Consider the following 24,512-nt stretch of genomic DNA (forward strand, 5'->3'; position numbering starts at 1 on the left):
TACACTGTGAGTGTCTATACTTAGGTGAGTGATTATCTTGCATATTATGTGCTACTTATGATCCCAAGGATTTTGTGGTCCATGTGAATATAACCACTAAATAATTTCAGCTCATTTTAATATTCTTTTAATGGCCAGAAGGATGAACTTAAAGTTCAAATATTAAAGGTTGTTTCATTCACATTAGCTATTAATGACTGTTACTTGCCACCCTTTTTCTTTAACAGCTTACTCAGGTGGGAGTATCTGATTGAATGGTCCAAAGCCAAAGTTAAAATCCTTCTTGCTCACATTAAACATGTTGGCATTAGCGTAACTCAGCCATTTCTGGGAGAAACTTGAGTCTCAGATATGCTGTTTTACATTGCCATTTGAAATTGATTTTTAGTTATTTGGTCTCTTCTATACGTCATCCATATGTATGTGGGTAGAGGATGTTAATGTGCCTGTATAATTTTATTACAACTACGTAGGATCAGAACTGTCACTGTTTTGCTGCACTGTGGTGGCTAGTTCTGTACTAGGGCGGTGGACCCAAAGTCCTTTTCGTAAACATCTGAGGCAACTCAGCTGATCGTCAGCATCCTTGGAGGAGACATCCACTTCCTACTGGATGACTGCTGCTAGATTTCCTAACCTCACTACTTTGAAAGCTCTTTAAAACAATGCACATTCTGCTCTGCCAGCTGATGGCTAGAAGTCCCTGTAGTGCTAGTATGGTAGCATGAGGCTGCCTGGGAATTCGGTCTGGCTTCGAGCAATAATATCTATCTCCTGTCCTTTCACTCTTCCCTTAAGTAATTCTGTAACCTCAAGAGAACAAATAGCCACTTGGGTTATTAGACGAGTCATTGAAAAGCAGTAAAACTGTTTGCTGCGGGTTGTGAGTGTGTGCATGCACACGCATATGTTGGGTTATGTGTTTAGGGGTTGTTTTTTTTTTTTTTTCCCCACAGCCTAATGTGAAGAGGGGAAAAAACAGTGAAGAGCAATTTTGATTTAGAACATCTGCTTTGCTGAGCATGAAAATACCTTAATTTTGTATTATGGAATGTTAATTTCCCAAATCCTAGGACATGTTGAAATTATCTGAATTTTAAAATTAAGTGTATAGTGGTTCAGAAGTGGATGTCAAATAAAAAAATATGTACCATGATACTGCTAAAAATTGGTATTTATAGATTTCCTAAAGCTGTTAAATTTTGGAAGGAAATACAAGGATTCTGGTATCTCTATGTTACATATTCACAAGGTGGTTAGCACTCCTGTAGTACTCACTGGAATTGTATTTATGACTAAATATGGTAGAATAGGTTTTAAATTTATTGGGCTGTTTCCTTTAAAATATTGGTTAACTGTTATATACTGGTATTTTTCTTAGCAGTGCTTTTGTAAGTGTGACAACTGAATTAATTGCAAACAAAAATAGAGATTATACCTCTGCGTGAAATACATTTTCTTAACTTCAAGAAAGTATCGGTAACCTTCTTTTTAGAATGAGTTTCAGAGCAGTGATATGGAATTAGAGTGTTGAGGAAACTTTTGAGTAAATGCTGTCATTTTTAGTGTGATTAACTGTACCTTGTATTTTCAGTTTAATTTAGCATACGTGTGTGTGTGTGTATGTATAACATACACAAACCCTTCATCTGCTAACCATACCTTCAGCTTGGTCACAACATAATAGAGTGTTTTGCCTTTTTCGAAGCTGATTATTGGTCTTGCATATGTACATTTTCATTTGCTTCCCAGCAGATTTCCCCAACACATCCCGTTAATGCAGCTTCTGTATATAAGTTCAGCGTCTGTATGATTTGGTTATTTAGAAATTACTTCCCCCTGTTTCCCCTTTAAATGTTGCTTGTATGCAGTAGATCACTTTGCAAACATACAGCTGTTTGTTTAAACCAGTATAATACTTTAAAATGCTTGCTTAATGCATAGACTAAATGGCCTACAAAATATTCATGTTGCTGTCTGTGCCAAGGAAGCCGAGAGCGCTGCTGGAATGTTTTCAGTTCTACGTATCTGCTTGTTAATGGGAAAGTGGACATATTTGTCAAACTAAGAATGCCAGCAGCCCTTCGTAATAGTGTTACTTCTAAACAGATGTGTTTTACAGCACAAGTATAAGAAACAGAAGAGGTAAAATGAAAGAATCTGAGGGATGCTGTGCTGTGGGAGAGAGCTTAAGCAGAGTGAAGTTTATAGCTCTAAATCTCTAAAATGAGTTTATGCCAGAGTGTAAGCAATAACCCCTTTCTGTTGTCAAACAGACAAACTAGTAAATAATGCGAGCGTTTGTCGGAGTCCTGTATTCTCTGACTGAGCTCTTCTAGGTAGGCTACACGTGGAAGGTATAATGTTTAATATACAATGTACTTATTTGAAGATATTTAATGTTACATGGGATTTTTGATTTAGCTCAGTGATACAAAATATACTGAAATCACAATACCAATATAATTTGCATTTAACAAATAAGAAATATAGCCATGGGAATCACAGTTCAATCACAACACCAACGTGTGATACCTGTTGTTGGTCTCTAACATGCTTATGAGCCACTGAGAAGGAATAAGTGGGTTGAAATCAGCTCAAGTCCATTGCTTTCTTCAAATTTATTTATCTCTGTCAGTTGTTCCGTTTTTATACTCTATGCTGGGCTGAGTCATGAATACTTTTTATACTCTATGCTGGGCTGAGTCATGAAGAAGGATTTGATCCACTCAACTGACATAGCTGTTTATCTAAAACAAAGGCCACCCATCTGTGTGGAGATAAAGTCAGCTCTGTTTGCATTCCCTGTGGGTCGCTCCCTGCATTATTCCCTGAGCTTCAGGGCATGTCACCCTTGCCTGTCTCCTCTCAGCCTTATTCCATCGTTTATTGGCCAGACACAACATTTTACAGATTTATCTCTAAAGAGAACAGATGACTCACCGATATGTTTGATCAGCCATTTCTGCTGGGATTTGTTGGTTTTCAACATTCTGATTTGTGAACACCAAGAGTCCTTCAGCAGAGTGGTCACCCCTCCAGGTCCCCCCTAGGCAGGCAATTATACAACCTAAACGAATGAGCTTCTCCAAGTCACTTTCACACATTCCCAAAGCCTGGACCATGGACCTCCAGGTTGAAAACCTTTGTCTCCTAGCTACAGTGGTAGTCATGGGACTGTGACAAGTGCCACAGGGAATCAGAGCTGCAAGGTGACCAAGAAATACGAAGCTCCAGTGTTCTTCCCAGTCATGGAAAGCCATACAAGCTGGATGAGCAGCATATCAAACCCCTGGTGGTTGGCACTTTGTATCTTTATATAAAATGAGTCTGTAAGAAAGATGAATGTTGCCAGTGTCACTATAACTGTACTTTCCAATTATGATTGTGAGTTTGTGGAACAGCCAATAACTTCTGATTTACATAATTGACTTCCAGTGTAGGGGAATAGAAAGTAAATTTTTAAAATTCACAATTTTAGTCTGATTAGAAATTTTATTTCTTATGGAATCTTAACAGCTGTAAAATTAATCCCTTGCCAAGAATTAAGATATGTTATGATAATTTAAACCAAAGCAAGTTTTGGTTGCTGAGTCAGTTGTTACGCTCTGCATATATATGCAGTCATCACAACTGAAATACAGACAGTACAGCAGCCTTTTTCAAAAACATTAATTGAAAAATTAATTGACTTGGATGAGAAAGCTTCTTTTGAGTGACTGAGATTGGATGAAGGAGTAAATAAAGGGTAAAGACAAATGGCTGTGTGTCAAGCTGGAGATGCTTTACAGTGTTAGGGTGAAGGGAACTGTAGTGGTTCCTGTTTTATTTAGTCCTCATTCATTATCTAGAAGAAGACCTAGATCACAGGTTAATTAATTTTTTTAGTTATTCCGAATGAGGAAATATAAACATTGTTTTGAAGAAAAAAAAAATCTCAAAAACTTGGAATTGTAACAAATATTTTTGGAGGATAAGAAAGTTTCTATATAGGTAATATGAGGGGCGATTAATCCTAGTGCTATAGTGAGGAGAAAACAGAAGTCATGGCAACTGGCATGTAGCGATGCTAATGAAAGCATGCGTTTTAGGGTCAGGAGGAATCAACAGCAACCTCCTCCCTCCACCCAGAGAGAAATGCCACCTGTGGCTGTAGAGGATGTTGGGTATTCAAGAGCAGTTGTGACCACTGTGTAGTGCCCATGAGAAAGTCCTCTGCTCCAAATCAATCCCTTCCGTGGCACTGTCACAAGCATCCTATCCTTATGGAACCGGGCGATTTTACTGCTGCGGTGCCGGTATGCAGTGATAGAGGTACCCTAGTTGGGAAATTATTTGGGATTCAGTTTGGGATTTGGGACTAACTCAGAATAATGGTCTACCATGACTGTTCTTGTCAAATAGTGACCTAAAGCTTGTCTAAGTCAGGAGAGAGACAGGCAAGCTTCCAAAGTGACCATAGGGGTGCAGTTGCTTGAGGAGGACTCTCAGGCTGTGGTTCGGTGGTGCAGCTGAGCTGACCTAATTGCCCATGACCCAACAGGGGTGATTCCGTTTCCCTTCTGTTCCTCTGCCAGTGTTACACTTGGCCAGAAGACTTTATACCTCTCTGCTCCCACACCTGCCTGTTCTGCTGATTTTGGCACCTGAGGCTGTGTTGCTTCAGCAGTTCAACCTGATAACCTGGCAACAAGCCGTTTGCTTTGTTAGCCTGGTGCTGTGCTGGGTTCATAAATGGAACTGACACGGTGACAGGTCCAAGGAGCAGCAGAGCAGCCCAGGAGAAGGAGCAGGAGTCTGCAGCTGGGCCATGGAGATGGGAGGGGAAGGGATGCTCCTGGTTTTGCCCTGGAGTAGCTGAGCAGCAGTGCTGAGCTCCTTATCACCCTGCAGAGCTCTCTGCTCGGGCTGGCTGGGCTGGAGGAATGAGGTTGTTGCTATGTGTAGCTTCACCTATGCTTAATTTTCCTGTCTGCCAGCTGGGAATAACCTCTTCAAGGAATGAAGTGAATATAAACTGACTATTTAGTCATTTGAAAAAAGAGAACATGCAAGTGCCTAGATAAAATTTTAACGCAAGAATTTGCCTCTGTTACCTGTATTAGCTTACGTCGGTGGAGTACTGAGATGAAAGTGGAAGTCTGCACTGCAGACTGCAATGGGAATGTAGAGAGTCACTTGAGTTGTGTTTGTTTGAATTGTTACAATGGTTTGTTTTTTAAAAAAAAAAAAAAAGACAAACAACTCAAGTAAAGATACTTTCTTTCAAAGTGATATCTAGCTTTGCTTTCAGAACAGGTTTTGGAAATAAGTAGAGATTAAACCAAAGATTAAAGCTACTTGGCAATAAGCAAAAAAAAAAAAAAGGGCTTGTCTCCTCACTGCTCTGTTGCACATACACTGGTTCACTAAAATGTAGAATACATCTGCTTTAAATTTTTTTCATCAGATGCATACCGTTATTAATAGAGTTAAGAAAAAGTTGTTCCAATAAAATGTAACACATCCATTCATGGCTAAGCAAATCCAAGCTTTCCCTTTCTGCCCTCCCCCAAACTAGACCGGTGATGCAGTAGGTATGAAGTTGGCTTAAAATCCCTGTGAGCTGTGCAGCGGCTGAGCTCAGTGTGGTGTTATCCTCAGAGCTGGTGTTGCAAAATCAGCTGTGGTCTTGTTTGAGTCAGTGGAGAACTCTAATGCTCAGCAACTGAAAAGTATCAGTGCATTAACTTTTCATTCCATATTGATCTCCAAACAGAGTTTCAAAGGACTCTATTAGGAAAAAAAGAAGGTTTTAAGCAGGGATTACTTTTTCATGTCATGTAAAGAATGCATTATGCGTGTGGCAAGCTAAAGCTTTGAAACTCAACTTCCATCTGTGCTCCATGACAGTATCTTTATATAATTCCATGTCTAAAAGACAAGGTTTGGAAATGAAATTAGTTTGTGTCATGCACAGTTCCTGTAGAGATCAAAGGCAGACCTGTTAATGCAACTATTGCTATTCATGAGTTTCATAGCTGTGTGAGTTTCAAGTTAATTATAAATGCTTGTTTAATCACTTAACAATAGGGTATCAGAGTCTCATCTGGGCATTATGCATATAGCTCTCGCTTTTTTTAATTAAAGCAAATTCCTACCTTTTTTTCCAAGAAATTAATTTTGGTGGTAATGCTCTAGGCTCTAGCAGGTCAGGATATGCAAATCCTTGCTTAAATGTTGGACAGTTGTGTGATGAATGTCTTTATTTTATTATCCTTTAACTGCCACTCCCTTCCCCTTGAATACATGGTTGTGTAGTAGCCTGGTGGTCACTGGAGATGGCATAAATTGTTCTAGTTCTTATACTAGAGCTCCTTTTGTGACACTTTATTAAAATTTGTATGCATTATCACAAGGAGATAATGTATTTTGAGAAACTAATGTATTTATCATTTTAGTTTCCAAATGCTTTGTTTAATAAATTTTAAACCTGAAGAGGCAAGTAGGGCACCTGCTTGACCTTCGTATCACAGACCACTGTGCTTTATTTGAATATTGAGGGTTGAGTCTAATTATTTTAGTTAAGATAAACCATTTCAGACCCATGGAAATTAAATTCTTGTGCACTAGAGGAACCAGCCGCAGTGCCAGCAGTGCCTGAGGCTCTTGCAGTGGCAAGGAATGTTAGATGAGAAATGCAGATGAATCAAACTGTGCTGCAGAGAAGGGCAAAAGAGCCTCAAGTGCCACCCAAGAGCAGCCTCCTCCACAACCCTGGATTCTGCTTGTCCGCTGACATGCAATGAGAAAGATGCGTTGATTTGGCATCACAGAGGGGCTTCTCTGCTCCAGCTGAGAGACTGGACTCTGCAGCTCCCATTGTATCAGATCTCTACGGTTTCTGAGGAAGAGCAAGGGAGAGGAATAAAAGAAAAACTCAGAAATCAGAGTCAGTTTTGCATTTGGGGAAAAAAGTTCCTTCTTGACTTCTGAGGTATGAGAGTTAATTATAGTCATCACACTACAAGTGCTCAGAGCTTGCAGAGGACCATACTGATAGTCTTCCCCGTGACCAGTAAAGCAGAAAAGTGTTTAAGAAATTCAGATTGCAGTGCTAAAAGAAGCACTGCAGACAACCATTTGGGCTGGCTTCATGAGTGTTCTAGAATGAAACATTAATTCTCTTAACTCCAGAATTAAACATTAAGTATAAGCCTTAATTGAGCACCTAGAACTAAAATTAAAACTATAAAAAAAAAAAATAATCTTACCATAGTCTGTCAGCATGAGTGAATCTGCTACCTAGTAAGCTGTTCTCTTGTAAGCTTGTTCACCTCAGAAGCTGTTCTCTTGTTGCTCCAGCCTTCTCTTTCAATAACTGAAGAAGTTGGGTTCTTCAGATGGCCGGTCCAAAAGCTGCTTCCCTGCCCCCTTGAAGTCTGGGCCTGAGAGCCAAGCCCTGTTGTGCGGTCCTTACTACAGTTCTGACCAGTGCTGTGGACAGAAGTAAGGATATTTCTGCTTCATGCCAGGGACTGCATCAGACCTCCCACATCCCACTCTCTGCGTGGTTGTGTTCCCTGGAAATCAGTGGCAGACACTCAGCCCAGTTGAGACCTTGGTCACCTGTGGTGGAGGGGACGGCTTGTGTAGCACTACTGGTTTTGCTGTAATGTGGGTCAGAGCCTGTTCTGAACAGGGGATGTCATCGTCTTTGCTGTGACTCTTCTACAAGCATGCCTAGTTTGCCATTTGAGGTGGTACTTGTGAACTTACTTTTCAGTGACAACATCAATGAAGTTCAGAGTCTGTGCTTCTGGAGGGATTTTGCGTACACATTTCCTTTTTCTTTGTATGAACTTACTTTGCTATTATTTTGAATCATGGCTGTCAGTACAGCCTTCTTGATGCAGTATATTAGAAAGATATGATGATATGTAAATGCTTGAGTTGGCATCAGTAGCTAGGGGATGGGGAACACTCCTTTTTCTAGGAAAATGTTTTCCTCTAGATAAATGAAAATCCTATTGTTTGGCTGAGGAGTGACCTTGCACATGGGCGAAAGGTTAAGCGGCAGAAAAGCTTGTCCGTTTGGCACGTAGGATCCAAAACCAGGCATGTTGCCAGTAAGCTCAATCAGAGCGGAGGATACAATTTTAAATAAAGGTCAGAATGGCATTTTTTTAAATGAGCAGGAAGTTTTCTTTCTCTAATCAAAACCTAGATAATTTAAATATCTCTTTCTTTGGTAATATCCTGACATTGTCCACGGATAGGGGACCCCCAGAGGAAAAGATAAGTAATAACGGCTGCTTGTGTCACCCTGTTCCCAAAAGAGATCATCTGTCCAGCAGACATCAGTGGGAGTCTGCCAGACAGAGGGGTGTGTGCACAGAAACGAAATTGCAGGATTGGGATCTAAATAAGGTTGTGATCTTTGACTTCCAATCTGTGTCATAACTTTTCTCTGTTTATTCCAGTATTTGAGATCTGACAGTGTGAAATCACCCAGGCTGCTCAGGATTTTTCTTTCTATGTAACTTTACTGGCTTTTTTAAAACAAAACAAAACAGTCCTTTTCACTTTTCAGGAGTTTGGTTATAGAAGACAGCAGTGATGATACCAGTTCTGAAGGATACCATTCCCAAACTGGGAGTTCACAGCAATGTAAAGAGCAGTTGTGAGTCTAAGAGGGGTTGCGACTGCGGAAATGGTCATCTTAAGGTTACTTGTATTTCAGAGGAGGCAGTATGGTTCGTAAAACATGGCACAGGAAGGATTGCTCAGAGAAAGTTTAGACTTAGTAAAATCTCAAAACTCAGATTAAGAAGACAGATGGGATTCTGGATTGGAATGCTAACATGTAAGGGGGGGGGGGGAGGTGTCTTTTTTATTTTACTTTCCCAAATTATGACCTTGGAGATTATGTCTTTTTTTTATATAGCTGACAATAAATTTAGTACTAGAAGACTGGGAGGGAGTTACACTTAGGCAGCTGTTTTCACTGTAACTAGTAGTTTTGGTTTGTGCTTGTTTGAAAAACAAGATGTGATTGCTGAAAGAAGACAAAGGAATATAACTATAAGAAAAGAGATTTAGTGTAGACTGACTTGCTTGAGCATACACATAGAACAGCCTTGATCTCTTTGTGGAATGTAACCCCGTATTTACTGTTTTCCCACTTTGCTTCGGGTTTCTTGAAGCAGAGTTGCAGGGTTTCCCAGATGGCTTGCACTATTCAGCGTTTGTGAGTGGCCCGTTCCTAGCTGCACTTCTAGACAGGGACATACAGTCTTTTTGCCCATCCAGACAGGGTATCTTTGGCCGTGTTTTATCTCCTGAAAATGAACAGATCTTGCTTTGGACATGCAACATTCCTGTAGGAATAGAATGGCAGGGCATGTGCTAGCGGTGCAGGCAAGTTACTCTGGCTCTACCTGTGCCCACCGGCGTTGCGCTGCGAGCCAACAGGGAACCACATGCCAGACAGCCCAGGTCTGAAAGAGTCACATTCACACCGCACTAATCAGGAGCCAGGTATGTTAGACAGGGCTATCGGCTCAGGCATAGCCGGTCCTAAATGGGGCTGGCCTGTCTGGGGAGGTCACAGCTGCCCCAGGTGAATTCATCAGCCTGGGGTCTGTCACCTCAACCATCTCTGCTTTGCTCTGCAGTGAGGAAACATCAGCGTTGTGCACCTTTATGTCCCCTTCCTTCTTCCAGGACCTCACCAGCAGCACAGAGCAAAGCTCTTTCAGAACTTAGTAACTGAATATTCCTGCTGTAGTAAATAATAGAAAGCACAACAGTATCATAAATTTGTGGAGTAATGAAGCACGCTCCTCTTTAGCAGTTCACATTCTCAGAGTTCATCTTCTGCAATGCTTTTGGTTCCCTGCTTCCATCGTGTTCCCCACTTACTGCAGATGTCCTTCCTTCTCTGAGTCAATGTGTCTTTAATTCTGTGTGAGCTCCTTACTGTGGTAGGCTGGAAAACTCAGAAATAATGTATCTGCTTTATCCCCACTGTTTTGCTGAGAGTACCAACAAAAAAGTTTGCCAGATATTTTAAAGACTGTATTCCTTAGCTAATGATGAGTCTTCTAAGCAGCTTTTTCTAATTAAATATGTCTTTTAGTATAACTAAGGCTTTGGTCTAAGACCTCCCTATTAATTTGAGGTCAGACTAATCTTGGATCGCTTTCTGTCCTTACTCTGCTCTCTTCTTTCCCTTCTTCAGTCCTCATGTTCTTCAAGAAGTCCCTGAATATCTCCTAACAATTCTGAAAGTTACTGTATAGCTTTAAGTTTTCATAGTAGTCTCTCTTTATAGATCATTCTTACCACTCTCACTGTTTGAGAGGAGGTTTTCTTCAACAATTTCTCTCCAGTTTAAAGCTTGTAATAATTCTGTTGCTGTGGAAATTACTGTGATAATGCAGGTTTAGTGTTCATGACTTCACTGCTGCATAAGATAAGAAGAAAAAGGAGCTGTTGCGTGGGAGAAAGCCCTGAATTAAGCAAGTTGTATACATTTCACACGTATGTCAGGGAAGATAACACATGAAAAGGAATTAGGGTTGTTCAGGCTGCTACAATTTTCTCTATCCTCTCAGGAAAAAACAAGTCTAAATATTAAAAAGGAGGAGAAAAAAAGCCCAGTGTCTGATCTAGGGACTGTGGTTCGGAACAGCAGTTCCAGTCTGTTGCCTTTCAGGACATCAGTCTTCCATCTTGGGTGACGACCTTTGTCATTTCCGTTTGGAAACAGGATTTTGGAAGCCCTTATCCTTCCTTATCAGAAAGAGAGAAGGATGCAGACAGAAGCCCTTATATAGCTATAGAGTGAAGGATAAAGGAATTTCCTACTGGAGATATCCATGCCTGGCTCTCTTGTTTGGGAACAGAGCGCTGGATTTGCGTATACAGGAGAATTTTTGTTTAGCAGTCTTTGTCTCTTGATCAATTTTAGTAGTAGTCTCTATTCCAGAATTTTGGATGTCTATAAGGAATTAATAGATTGGATAGTTCTGATATTTTTCTTATCCTCTTCCCCGATTAGTATTTAATATTCCAGAGCTCCTTGGTTCCTTCTTAGATGTGGTTGGTTTAGAAAAGGCTAAACTTTCATGTTACTGAAATTGCTAACCACAATGTTCAGCTTGTCCTGTTTCCTTGCTTTTTCTTTAATGCATGACCCATTATTCTTAACCGCATCTGTTCTTCAGCATTCTTTGCTAGGCAATTCAAAGTGGGAAACATTAACAGCACAGCTATCTGGCTTCGGATCTAAGCGTATTGTTCCTGCGCATTTTGAAAATAAAAACTTACATTGCTTTTTGCCCTCACGTTTGTAAATACATGCACAGTTTGTAAATACACAAATAGATATGTGTTCTTCCTTTGGTTAATGTGGCTGCCTTTCACATGCACAAGATTTCACAAGTTCCTTGGTGGTCAAGGCAAAGTTTCTAAGGAGGCATTCTGTATGTGCACACCGCTGTGTATGGACACTGTTTTTCAATATATGTTGTTTTCTTTGACTACTAAATGTAAAACTGGGAACAAGTCCAGAATCTTTAATAGCTAGAATGTATTTCATGCTGATCCCCTCTAAATTGGCATCCTCCATTGCCAAGTTCTAAAGCGAGGGCTGCAATGATGATGAATTTCTCTAATGGGGTTTTAGTTCAGGGCTGCCTGATATTTATATATTTCTGTATTGTAGGATTCAGACAGAAGGTCTCCACTTATAAAAAGGCCCGATATCTTTCTGGCTGAAATGCCCTTAGGACAGAGGTGCTGATATTTTTGCATTAGATCCTGACATCCTTTTAAAATTTTGTATTGTTGCAGTATGTTTCTCAGCATACTCCATTGTGTCATTTCTCTATTGCAATTCACAACAGAGATTTTGTTGTTTTCTTTGTATTATATCTTGCTGGCTCAGGGCTTACATCAAAATAAGTTCTTACATTACTACCGTGCATTAGGATTTTAACAGAACTGTATCACCAATGCTGTTCTGTAGAAACTAATGTATTGTTTTTAAATAAAAATGAAGAGGAGCTTTTTTTCTGGGCAGCACATGAAGAAATGAGTTGCACATGGAGTGTGAGCATCTTGCTTGTTAGCGGCTGAATCCCCCTGACACAGAAAGGGAGTTTGCAAAATATCCTCTACTACCTCGGGGGATGGAGTAAGCTGAGGGAGAGGACGTCAAGCAAGAACAACAAGATTTCCAAAGATGAGGGCGAGAATGAGAGAAAGGGGAGAGTGGGAGAGAAAAGAGGGAGGGAGGTATTCATTAGGAGAACGAGGGGAATGTAAATGAAAAAAATCCAAGGAGCTGCTTGGTCGAGGCATTGGACTGTTGCTGGGTCTTTTCAACACAACACTGCATTTAAGTCATAGTTACTGAAGAAAGGCAACAGCTGCTACTTTAGACCATGAGGCAGAGGAACTACTGGAGGGGCAGAAAAATAATCGTAGATATAGAAGAATGCCTTCCAGAGGGACTGTCTTGCACAAGCCACTCCGCTTTATGTAACAAAAGCCTGGTGACACAATGCATGGTTTAGTCATAGGAGTGCCCTGGAGTGGACAAACACTGTACATCTGGAAACATTTAAACAAGTAATTAGTTTCTGGAAAAATGGCAAATTACTCAAGGAAAATGTAGTCCATTGTCTTAGCTCCTGACTGCATGTCTGCAAGATGTATGATTCTCCTGACTGCCTTAACGATCACTTCTTTGCTTCTCATACCCGCCAGTTGTATGTGGGGACAGGTAACGTGGTGGTGTCAGGGCTGACAAGCAGATATCACTAGAAGCTGTGGCATTTTTGCCCCTTTGCATAAAGGACTAGTGAACAGGGAGGCGGGGGGGAAGTGTTCCTCTCTTCCTCACTGCTAGCACTCTGCGTGCCACCTGATTGTCCGGTGCTTTGAGGACAAGGACCTGATCCTGTGGGATTTCACTGTCTTGGTTAGACATCACCAGGGAAGTCCTGTGCCAGCTGGGGCAATCTCTCCCACCAGGGTTCAAAATCTCTGACTGTAACACAGCCTGCTCTGTTGCCCCCTTTCTTCCTGGGCTTCCCTCACAGCAGATTTCCTCTGTTCCTTTGCTACACAGAGGGAAATGTTTTGGGGAAGGGGTGAAGGAGCACAGCCCACTTCCCAGCCTTTCTTCTCCCCACTGCTGGTGGAGAAGTCTGGCTGGAGCCAGCCATAGGTGGAATATAGATGCCTCTGCAGCTGGAGTTAGCGGTAGGGCAATAATTCAGGACCTGGTCTGGCTTGTGGCAGAATCTGCAGTGCCTCTAAAGAGTGAGTGCCCAGAATGGAGAACTGCAGGCCAGGACAAGAGATTGTACTTGGCACCAAAGTGTCAGAGGTTAGCGCTGAGCCCTGTGTCTTTTTGGTCATTGGCGTGCTAGCATGTTTTAACTGCTGCCTCCTGCAGAAGCTTTTTGGACGATAATTGCTGTGGTTGTTTGTCATTGCAGAAGTAACGCTGAAGGTCCATGTAAGCGATGCCAGCACACATCAGCCAGTAACTGAAGCCTTCATTGAGATTTTTACCAACCAGATCTCCATTGCATCTGGAACCTCAGGAGCAGATGGCACTGCCTTCCTCAAGTTTCAGTATAAATTGGGCAATCAGCTGATAGTGACTGCTAGTAAACATGCATATGTGCCAAATTCTGCACCATGGAAACCTGTAAGATTGCCTGGTAAGAGATCTTTATTTTTGTTCTGAGGTAAGATTTTGCATCTAAAGGAAGTTACACAATTTTATATGATGTGTTTTAATGCTTGCAATCCTGGGTGGGAGGAAGAACATCTGTGCATTTCAAAAAAAACGAGGTTTCTTCCTCAGTTAAACTGTGCCATCAGGGCTGTGCAGAGATTCGCTCTCCTCCCAGCTGTCCTTGATACAGTGCTGCGTCAGTTTTGAAACGACTGTTGGTGCTCTTACAGCTCCACAGAAAATACAAATATATTCCAGATCTCTTTCTTTATGGGAACTCTGTTTCCAAGTGCTTTGTTTCAGCAGCTGTGATGTACTCCTTCGTTTCTTTCCCAAGGTGTAGCAACAACTGTTGCACTGTAGGCTGTAGCGTACAAAAAAAGGCCTGGCCTTTCAGTTCTTGGCCATGTCCATAGGACAGTTTTAATCCGCAGTTATGTTATCCAGACGTAAGGATTTTTTTCTAACTTAATTAGCGTGGTTTGTTTTTTCCACGGGCAAACAAATATGACAACAATACTTGTGTGTTAGTTTTTTTTATCAGAATGCCTCAAAATTTTATGGGAAGTGGGAGACTTTACATTAGTTGTACAGGAGGGGAAACTGAGTTACGAAGACTATTTCTGTATTGCTAAATACAACAGGTTGATGGGTGGCTTTCAGCTCTTGAGATGTAACATCTAGACGAAGGTCACATCCCCGGTTTTCACCTGCCTTTCCTCTAATCCCCAGCCACAATTAGGGTCCAAGTCGTTTGGGAATGGTCCCAGGCTTGTATTATACCCAAATCACACCAAAATATCACCTCAGATTTGATAATTAGTCTTGGCCAAAGCTGTGCCAGGTTTTAAGTGCGCTAATATTTAAATAGTATAAATGATCACAGGGCAGTGTTCAATCCCATGCCTTGGCTCCGTTTTATTTATTAATATCAACATAGCCGGAGGGACTGTGTGACTTGCCGCAAGGTCAAGCAGCAAATGTATTTTTGGATGGGGGAAGGAACTTGAATCTCTTCAAACCCAGAATTATGCTTTAGGCATTTCAACGTGCTATTTACTTATCTACATTTGCTTGCTTCAGATAAGATAGACTGACTTCTTCCACATTTCCTCTACTTGTATTCTGCCACGTTTTCCAGCTACTTAATGGAGCTATAGCAAAGACTAAGACAGGCTCTTAGGTGCGTCGTGAAAGAATAAGAAGCAACTGAAATTAGTTGTGGCAAGGAGAGTTTCAAGTAAATAAAAGGGAACAATTCTTTACAGCTGCAGTAGTCAAAGATTGGAACAGGTTGTCCAGAAAGGTTCTGAAATCTCCATCTTAAAGGTATTCAAAACTCAGCTGGACCCCTCCCTGCTTGGTTGAAACAGGTGGCCTCCAGAGGTCCCTTCCAACCATAATTGTTCTGTGACTCTTTAGAAATTTCCTTGATGTTTTTTTCTGTTTAAATAAGATGAAGTGCATCTTCCTGAGTATATTTCATGTACTTCCTTAAGTTTAATCATATGTGATTAAAGCATGCAATAACCTTTTATTTCCTGAGCCTTTTCTTGCCTTGTGTCTCATATCTTTCCAACTCAGAACTTTCTGATATGACCTACTCTTCCATGGTCTGGAGTTTGTTTGGTTAGGTTTTTTGCTTGTTGCCTTTTCTTAAATATTGATTTTGAGGGAAGGGAATTAAACACAGCATTATTGTTTTGGTAAGTCGTTGAGGTTTAAAGAGCAGTAATTGTATACACTTTCCGCAAAATCTTCCTTTCCACGGCTGAAATGTGATCTTAACTCAGAAAATAGATTCCCTTCTCCTCTGATCTTCCCCCATTTAAATTGGTAGATAGTTTGCCATTGATTTAATTTGGAGTAGAATCCTTTCTTTTGCTCTCTGTGACTTGAACTTATTCCTTTCTTTGATTAAAGAAACAAGAAGTTACAACTTGATACACCTCATGTAGATTTAGTAGGGTGGTTGTTTGAATTAATCTTTAAAAGGGACGTGACATAAAAGTTCAGGCCCAAGGTACTTAGGCTGTTATTGTTTGTATTGACTAAGGTGCCTGTAGTCTTTAAAAAACTTTCCAAGAACTGTTCGTATTTAAATGCCCTGCATTTAAATTCCTATCATGCTTGTAACCAGCACAGTACAGAAGTTTTGAAAACCTTGGAAATTTTGTTGTTGTTGTTATTTTTAATCTGGGTTGAATGATGGGGAACAGGCAGCACATTTAAATCTTGATTCTGCAGCGTGCAGTCTGGGCACATGTGTACAGCAGGGTCCTCATTTTCCGAAAATGTCTTTTAACAGTACTAGCAGTCTCACCCCACAGAGCAGATAACGCCACTCCGAGCAGCGTTCCACCCGTGGCAGTGGTGGAAGCTGATGTGCCGTCCTGTGTGCTGTGGTGAATGAACTATGGACACATTTACTTCAAATGTGGAAATGATAACCACAAGTAAGGTGTAGCTTTGAGAGCTATAGGGTGGTAATGTTAAAGTGCTGTAACAGGACTTTGCCGAAGGATCAGGATTCTTCCATCACAGTCAATAAGCATTAGTTATAATCTTACGCTGAAAAACTGTGCAGCCACTGCACTTGTGATATTATTGTAATAGCTTTAAGGAGTAAGCATCAGGGGTTTTCTGTTCTCATATTTGGCAGAAATGAATTTTTCTTATGTTAACCAAAATAATTACTAGCTCTTTACCACTTAAGCAGGAGGATTATTTATTTACATAGTGATAAGTGGTAGGAGGAAAAGATTAAGATCTCTTTTTCCATTAAACTATTTATCAGCAGAGCCTTGACTCCACTTATTAACAGTTCATTAATTTAACATCACTTGAGTTGTTGAAGTGTTCATGATAGAAGACGTGCTCATCTATCTGCTCTTAGCTACGCATAGGTTTTTCTTTGTAAATAATGTGGATAAAAAAAATTTGTGACTGGTAGTCCATATATAAGAGGAAGTATTTGGAGCAGCGTGTGCAATGAAGAGAGGGAAGTTGCTGAGGCAGCACAGTTCAGGCTAGCTGGTAGGGCCAGTCAAAGCAAACCATGGTGTTCACTGTGGTGAAAGGTGGTTCTAGGAGCAGAGGATGCTCGTGGTATTTCTGGGAGAGAACTCATCTGGAAAGCAGTGACTCTGCAGATGTGTGAGTCATGGTAGATGAACGGTTGAAAATAACCTGCAGTGCAAGAAAGCAGAACAATCTGGTCCTTAGCTGTAAAATAAGATAAAGACTGAGAAGGCAGAGTGTAGTATTTCAGAACTTGTCCCTGGTGTGGCCACTCAGGGAAATGTGTGTCCAGTTCTGGATCCACGCTTCAAGAAAAATGTTTAAAACTGCAGGGTTATATCATGAGTGATTAAAAGATTGGAAAATACGGCTTACAGAGAAAGACTTGGAAGTGCTTAATTTATTTTGTTCACCAGAGAGAAAGTTCATGGAGTAATTTGATCATAGTCCATCAGTACCTGCATAGAGAACAGGAAACGGGTAAAAGAGAATTCTTCTGTCTAGCAGGCTTGTATAAAAAGAAGATCAAATGGCTGGAAGTCTAACCTCAATAAATTTTGAGGGGTAAAAAGGCACATAGTTTAACTGCCCTCATAATTATTTACTAGAACATTGATGTTGCGGTATGTTCTTCACCACTGGACACCTTTAAAAGAAAATTGGATAGTTTTTCTACATGTTTTCTAGCACAGCTATTGCATCTGAAGCAGTAATTAATTCAGGGAAGTCTGTAGTTATATGGGAGTAAGACTGGATCATCACAGTCATCCTTCTGGTCTTAAAAACTATGACTTTCTGCCTTTGTCATGCTGAGAAAAGATTGTGCAGAAAAGCCCAAGGGAAGTTTAGAGGTTATATATACATTATAGTTTGGCATATGTGGAAGATGTTGGCATGGTTTATTGTGTTGAGCTCCCCAGGGCGTCTAAATTATATTAGCTTTCTTCATACAAATTAAGTTATTGGAATAAAGACAAACAAATTTTGTAATTGTGTGGCCTAGTGCTACTTGCACTAGGCTTTCTTACTTATGTTGCCTGATGTGTAGATCTGTTTCACATGTAGAGCATTGGAAAGAAAATTCTAAGCTGTAGTTGCAATGATAATGTGATTTTTATTTTTTTTAAATGTTCATATATGTTAAGACCATCTTTTAGATGGTGGTTCTTATCAGTGTGTTTCTTCTAGTTCTTTCTCCTGTATTCCTCCCAAACACTAAAATATCTGATCTTTAAAAGAGAATATATTTCTTAAAATAAAAATAGTGTACAGTCTCCCTATTTGTAGCTAACATCTATATGGTCTTTTGGATTAAGTAACACATCTTAATTTAGAGGAAATTTTTGAAGCTCCAGAAAATCAGGGGAGCTTGTGCTGCCCTTTTATTAATCGGTTCTGGAAATGTCTTCCTCAGCTTGTGGTCACTTCAGAATAGGATGAATACTTTCCGGGTGCAAATGTGGGATGCTGCCCAGTTACCAAAAATTACTGCATTAACCTCCTCCTCTCCTTCTATCTGTGAAAGCCATGCATGGGCTGCAGGCAGGTCTACTTCTTACTGTTTTCACGGGTGTGGGAGTCAGGTGTACTCAGTGGCTAATTCCACACATATTTTTGGTCTTCTGGGTCTGAAGAACTTGGCATGAAAGTATACCATGTTCTTCACCCTCCAAAGACATGTGTGCATACAGACATGGCCACCTGGAAGGAATGTCAGTGGCAAAGGAGGTTCTTGCAGGCAGATTTCTTGCAGCAAATACCATTTATCTGTCCCCTTTTGCACCACTGGTAGAATGACAGTAGTTCTGCTACATATAGCACTTCTTTAGTGTAGGTGGTGACTCAGTAAAGACATGCTGTATTTTAAAGCAAATTATTCAGAATTTGCCTTTCTGAATGACTTTTTATGTAAGCGTCTCAAAGTATTTAAAAGTTAAGTTTCATTAAAGTCTTCCTGAAGTAAGAATTATAGCTGTTTCACAGACAAATAATTCAGTCAGATGGAGTTAGTTTTTCACTCCTCTTTATATAATGACAGGTCTTTCTGTGGAGCTGGGAATTATAACCCGAAACCCTGCTTTACACTCTTCTCTACTTTGAGCTGCTATGCATGACTTGCAGGAGTCAAAGCGCAGAACATGTTTAGTTTGGTAATAATTATCCTGGCAACTTAATTATTTGGTTTAGAAAATGCATGTGGTTTCTGTCATATATACAATATGATTTCCATAGTTTGTGTGGGCTACTTTTTTGCAAAAAATTAGAAGAAAGTAAGTGCTGTTGTTGTTGGGTTATGTTTATAAGAATTCAAATATATCCCACTTAAACCACTTCTCTCCCACAGTGTTCTCTTCACTGAGTCTCGGCCTTCTTCCTGAACGCTCAGCTACTCTAATGGTCTATGATGATGTAGTCCAGATAGTCTCAGGATTTCAAGGTATGCTGGTTTTCGGAAGTCAGAATTGAAATTTGAGTGACACTGAACAAAAAGCCTGGCAGCCTGATCCTTTCTGAACTCTGTCCCATGGTTGAGACTGATGTTTCATGGGGAGTTCTTCCGAGTTCCCCGAGAAATTCTCCTCTGTGGGATGGTTTTACCAAGCTGCTTTCACAGCTATATTCACCCCTAACTGCTGTGACTAAGGAATTTGAGTTACTTAGTAATAAACAAGTTTGGATTTTAGTGTGCCATTTGAGAGCTAGGGATTAAATTTTGTTCGTTCTCTGTTGGATGATTTTTCATCTAGCCTCATTTACCCATCCTTGCAGTAAACATTTTCTGATGTTCTTATTGTCTTAGAATTTTCTCTGTTTTTATTTTGTTTCTTGCTTCCTACTGTGAATGCCTTAGAAATGTAGGGCACAGAAAAATTGAAGATTTCTCATGTCTGCATTGTTGTATACCCTGTATAAACTTGCTTTTCTTAAGTACTTCCTGTGGACTCCTTATCAGACTGCCTGTCAACCCACATACTACAGGATGAAAACCACTGCATTAGAAGAATAAAATTCGAATCACCTTTTCATGAGGCCAAACACAGAAGTTAAAGCAACAGTAGTATCAGTCAGATGAACACTGTGTTTTCTGAATTGCACAGTAAAGACTAAAGTGTTCATCTGACCTAGGGATCTGCCCTAGCTTAGCCCGATTGATGTGATAGCCAAGGTAAGTCTGTTAACAAAAGAACAGAAGTTTTTCAAGACATCTTGATAAGCCAAAACAAGGGGACATTTTTCCTGTGAGCACTCTTATTGTGCATAAACTGTCTTCTTCACGTGTATTATGATTGCCATCATTTTGAACTCTACCAGTAGATAGTTAATAAATAGGGGAATAATACCTTCAATAATATTCCAAGATAACCTTGTTTTATCTGAGGGAATGTAATACAATTATGCCTTCCTGACATCTTTTTTTTACAGTTAGAAACCATCCAGACACAATAGGCTTTTCATTAATGATAGCACTAGATACAACTGGACCTGAAAAAGCACTAAACAAATTAGGTAGCTGATGGAACGCTCAGAAGGAGCTGGAGAACGGCACAGCTGCCGTACATATATTCTGCAATTTGAGAGCTGACATTATCTAATGGGATAAATTAGATGGACAGTGAGCTGTGTTAAACCACAAGGGATTCCATTAGACAAAACATGAAACGTTGTTTACCAACAGTATGCTACTAGCATGGTGTATTAAATACTCTTATTCTTATGCAAATGTGCTAATATTATGCAATTAACTTGAAAAGAACAATCCTTTCATGTTTACAGCTTCCTTTCCTCAAAAAAGAGGGATGTTAAAGGGCTAGAGGGACATTTAACAGCCGAGTGACACTCATAAATATTTTCCGGATAATCTTGCTCCCTTCAGTGAACTGATCCAGGGTGTTTCCAATATATTTAAATTAGAATAATATAACTGGTTCTGGTGGTATAACAGAGAAAGAGGATAAAGGAAGAAAGTGGCACCCGGAGTATTCTAAAGGTTGAGATTTGAACTCTTGTCTTGCCCAGTAAAAACTATGTGATGGGACCAGCCCACACTCCTTTTCTTGGGAATTCTCTTGTGGTGAAACCTAAATGAAAGACAGCCTAGACATTGTAGCAGCATTTGAATGGAGCCTCTCTAGCCTTGATCTGAAATCCTTGTGACCTAGTTTTTCTCTGTTACTTCTCCACTTTAATTCTCAGTAACTTTGCACTGCTTCAAAAGAGATGATCAGAAGTTACCTTAGTGCAAAAATGAGAGTAAAACAGAACTTATTATACTGGGAACACTGGTGTTTGAAGGACCAGTCAAAGGGAAAGAAAGACCCGTCTAGTACAATAAGTTACCAGTTGCTTTTGAATAATTAATCAAGCAAGCAACTTATTATGCAATTAAGAGGTTTGTCTGAGTTGATGCAGCCAGCTTCATTTTCATGATGGCATTACAATCCGCTGCTGTGCTCTGTCAGTAATTGTGAGGGATGGAGCTTGCCAGCCGCTAGGTCATTTAAGCTATTTAATACTGGCACAGTCCAGCATTCAGTGAATGGGAGCTGTGTGGGTACCCTCTGTCTGCCTCTGACATATGAGCAATAAGAGCATGAATTGGTGACACGTCAAATGTTACTTCACATAGATCAAAGCTCAAATGCTGGCGTGGTGCCACATGTCACACATCCAGCGTGACAAGAGGTGCCTTACAGGGACTCCTTGAGATGGTTACATCTTCAGGTGTGCGCTGGCAAACTGGAGCAGATAGCATTTGAATCATGGCTGGCGTGTTGACAAGGGGACGTTTAAAGAAGATAAGATCAGTGCTCAGCAGTCCTTTACCTCATGACACTCCCCAAGTGGAGGGAGCTCGTGTGCCACTTTTATGCTTGAATGTGGGTTTTGTTTGGGTTTTATAAGTCAAAACTAGATACCTTCAGTAACAGAAGCAATAATAATCCACTCCCAGTGACGTGTTGACTTGTTGAAAAATAGTCTAAGAGTCTGGTCAGCACAAGCCTTTCTCTCCATTTTACCACTTCCAATTCCCACACTATGTCTATTCCCAAATAGATGCCCCAAAATTATCTATCACCTCTGCTAAAGAAGTACATTGGATTATCTTCTAGCAAAGTGGTGAGAGAAGGCGAAAGCCTTGGTAGCTGCTTCCCTCACAAGCCTTTTGCTGGTAGCTCATGGTCTTGTGCCCCTTTGAAGTCTCTTGCCAGGTTTGGGGAGACCCAACTGAGGAGCTGAGGGGAGACTCAGGATGAGTGTCAGGCTTCAGGCGAATATCAATATCAAGGAGTTTGTTAATCTAGGGTGTGAATTAACTACTCTCCACGGATTTATTGTATGTATGTGCATTATTTACAGAGGAAGCTGTTTCTTCCACCTTAAAACTTGCATCCGAGTTGATTGCTGCGCAGGTTTCCCGACAGGTTTGGGGCTCAGCTATAGGAACGCTTTGCGTTGCCTATAGGATTCAAGTAACTGAGGTTGGCTTTCTGAGTCCTCCCTATCTAAAGTTTGGCAGCGCATGGCTCTCCCAGTGCTACACAAGAACCATTTTCTTTATGGAATACCCTAGAGTCTCTGCATAAACCAGTGTGTTAGAGGCTTGACAACAGTTATTGTTCTTCATTTTTATTCAGTTCAATAATACCAGTTCTTGGCAACTTGAATAATTAATCTTAACCAGAGATTTAGACAGCAGAAAATCCTACAATTTTACATTGAACTGCTAGCCATAATCCTAATGCTGGTTTCTTTGTTGTAGTTTTCTTTTCCTGTTTTGTTACTGTGGATGCTTATCCCTGCGGGCTGCAGGAGCCCGTTTAGCAGTGCAGACAGAGATTCCCCAGTGCTTGAGCAGATCTGTCCCAGAGGTACAGCAAACTACTATGGTATTGCAGAGCATTTGGGGGATAAGTCTTCCCCAAGTTCATTGCAGTCAATTTATTTAGTCTTTTATGTTGTTTTCCATTTGAGCCTAGAAATTGGGTAAGGGTGATATCTTCCCGTTTCACACGGGTGGTGTTTAGTGACTGTCTTAAACACTTAAGGATACTGCCAGTCTTGAGACCCTGCTGTAAATACTTAAATGTTTCAGAAATTAAAAAAGAAAAGTGGTTTTATAGCTTTTTCTTGCAGAATTACCAAGGAAATGACAGCTAAACAATGATCGGCTCTTTGGAGATACTTGCCCGCCTACGTAGCAATTTTTGTTGGCCAATACAGAGTTTGTTCTGTGGAATTTTATGTTTTCACATAGCTAGAGCTTCTGCTAGAAAATAATGCAAGAAAAGATTCCAGGCTCCTGGTTAATGACATTGGCACTTAAAAAGCTTAGGAGTTGTGAGTCAAGCTCTTTAATCTTTCTTGCAGTGAAGGTATGTGTATCCTAAAAGTGCTGCCAGAGACTAATAGGAGAAAAGAAGCAAAATTGTTTTGAGTTGACATCTTTGAACCATACAGGCAAATGTGAATTGAGAAAAAAAGCTGCTTGCCTCTTGATTTTGTGCTGTGTGGGGACTGTTCTGAGTATTCAAAATAAGCTCTGGAGAATACAATAGCTTTTGATTTAAAAATTAATTTGCATGTCGTACACACAAACTTGCAGATGGAGTCTTGCTGTGTGTTGCTAAACAGTATTAATGGTGAGCATCCATTGAAAAAGACTATTGACTTTACAAACTGGGATTTAAATGAGACATGAAATGCAGTAGTACATGACACGGTCTTAAATCATGTTGTAGCAAAGACCCTTCAATTAACACCTAGTGATCTTGAAAAAAAAACACTAAAAATGTACAAGACAGAGGAAAAAAGAGAAATCTTACATGCCAAGTAATCTGGTTCTGTTTAGATGTGTTCTTTGCGTGGGAAAATACGGAAACTCTTCTCATCCCGGCTTTGTCAAATGAATCTTTTTATCCAGTGATTTAAATAAAAAGCGATTATTATCTCAGTACTAGTGATGGTTAATGTGGCTAAAGCTTTGTAAAAATTATATACAGAAATTACACAAGTTAATTGGCACTACAGGTAGAATTATAGTCTCCTAGAAAATCACTTTAAAGAGTGTAAGCTAAATTTATCTTGCTATTTCAAGAAAAACAAAATTTAAACAAAAATGGTGAAATGGATGGTTTTCTAAGCTTTCATATGCCCTACCTCTGAACTCAGTTTTAGTTTCAGTTATATTCACTATAAGAAGTGTGCAATGAAATTTGAAGTGATCCTGGGAAATAACGTGCTCAGAAAAGCTTCTGACATTAGATGCTTTCGCAATTTTGCTCAGTGATACTTAGGAAAAAATAATGGCAACTGCAAAATAAATATAAAAATACTGGTTTTCCTCCTCTTTTGTAATAGGCTTCTGATGTATCTGTCTTTCCCAAGCTATTTCAATTTATAATGAAAAAAATGTAAATGTGCTTCCATAAATATGAACAGCTAAATATTCTGCCCACCTTGGATATAAAGTCACTTTTAATTTTTTTAGGTGCGCGGACTCAGCCACAAGTTCACTTCCAGAGAAGATCTGTGAAATTACCAGAGAACACTAGCTACAGCGATTTGACAGCTTATCTAACTGCAGCCAGCTCGCCCTGGGAAGTGGACAGCTTTCCTTATTTGCAGGGATTAGATGGAAATGGAACAGGTAACCCACTACTTTGTTTTTGCTCTGATTTTGTTTTTGTCCAGCAATCAACTTCTGACCATATCGTTTTTTCCATTCCCTGTACCAACAAACATTCTTTAAAAT

At 40.1% G+C, this 24,512-nt stretch overlaps 1 protein-coding gene across 1 annotated transcript in view; it reads left to right on the forward strand.

Moving 5' to 3' along the window:
• FAM171A1 (family with sequence similarity 171 member A1) overlaps positions 1-24,512 on the forward strand; it is a 91,972-nt gene that overhangs the window by 41,422 nt on the left and 26,038 nt on the right. The window contains exons 2-4 of the mRNA XM_082479200.1: positions 13,494-13,721; positions 19,104-19,196; positions 24,249-24,407. Of these exons, the coding sequence (XP_082335326.1) occupies positions 13,494-13,721; positions 19,104-19,196; positions 24,249-24,407 (480 nt within the window). The remainder of the gene's footprint in view (positions 1-13,493; positions 13,722-19,103; positions 19,197-24,248; positions 24,408-24,512) is intronic.

This window comes from Vanellus vanellus (genome assembly GCF_965231255.1).
Source record: "Vanellus vanellus genome assembly, chromosome: 2".
Taxonomy (NCBI): domain Eukaryota; kingdom Metazoa; phylum Chordata; class Aves; order Charadriiformes; family Charadriidae; genus Vanellus; species Vanellus vanellus.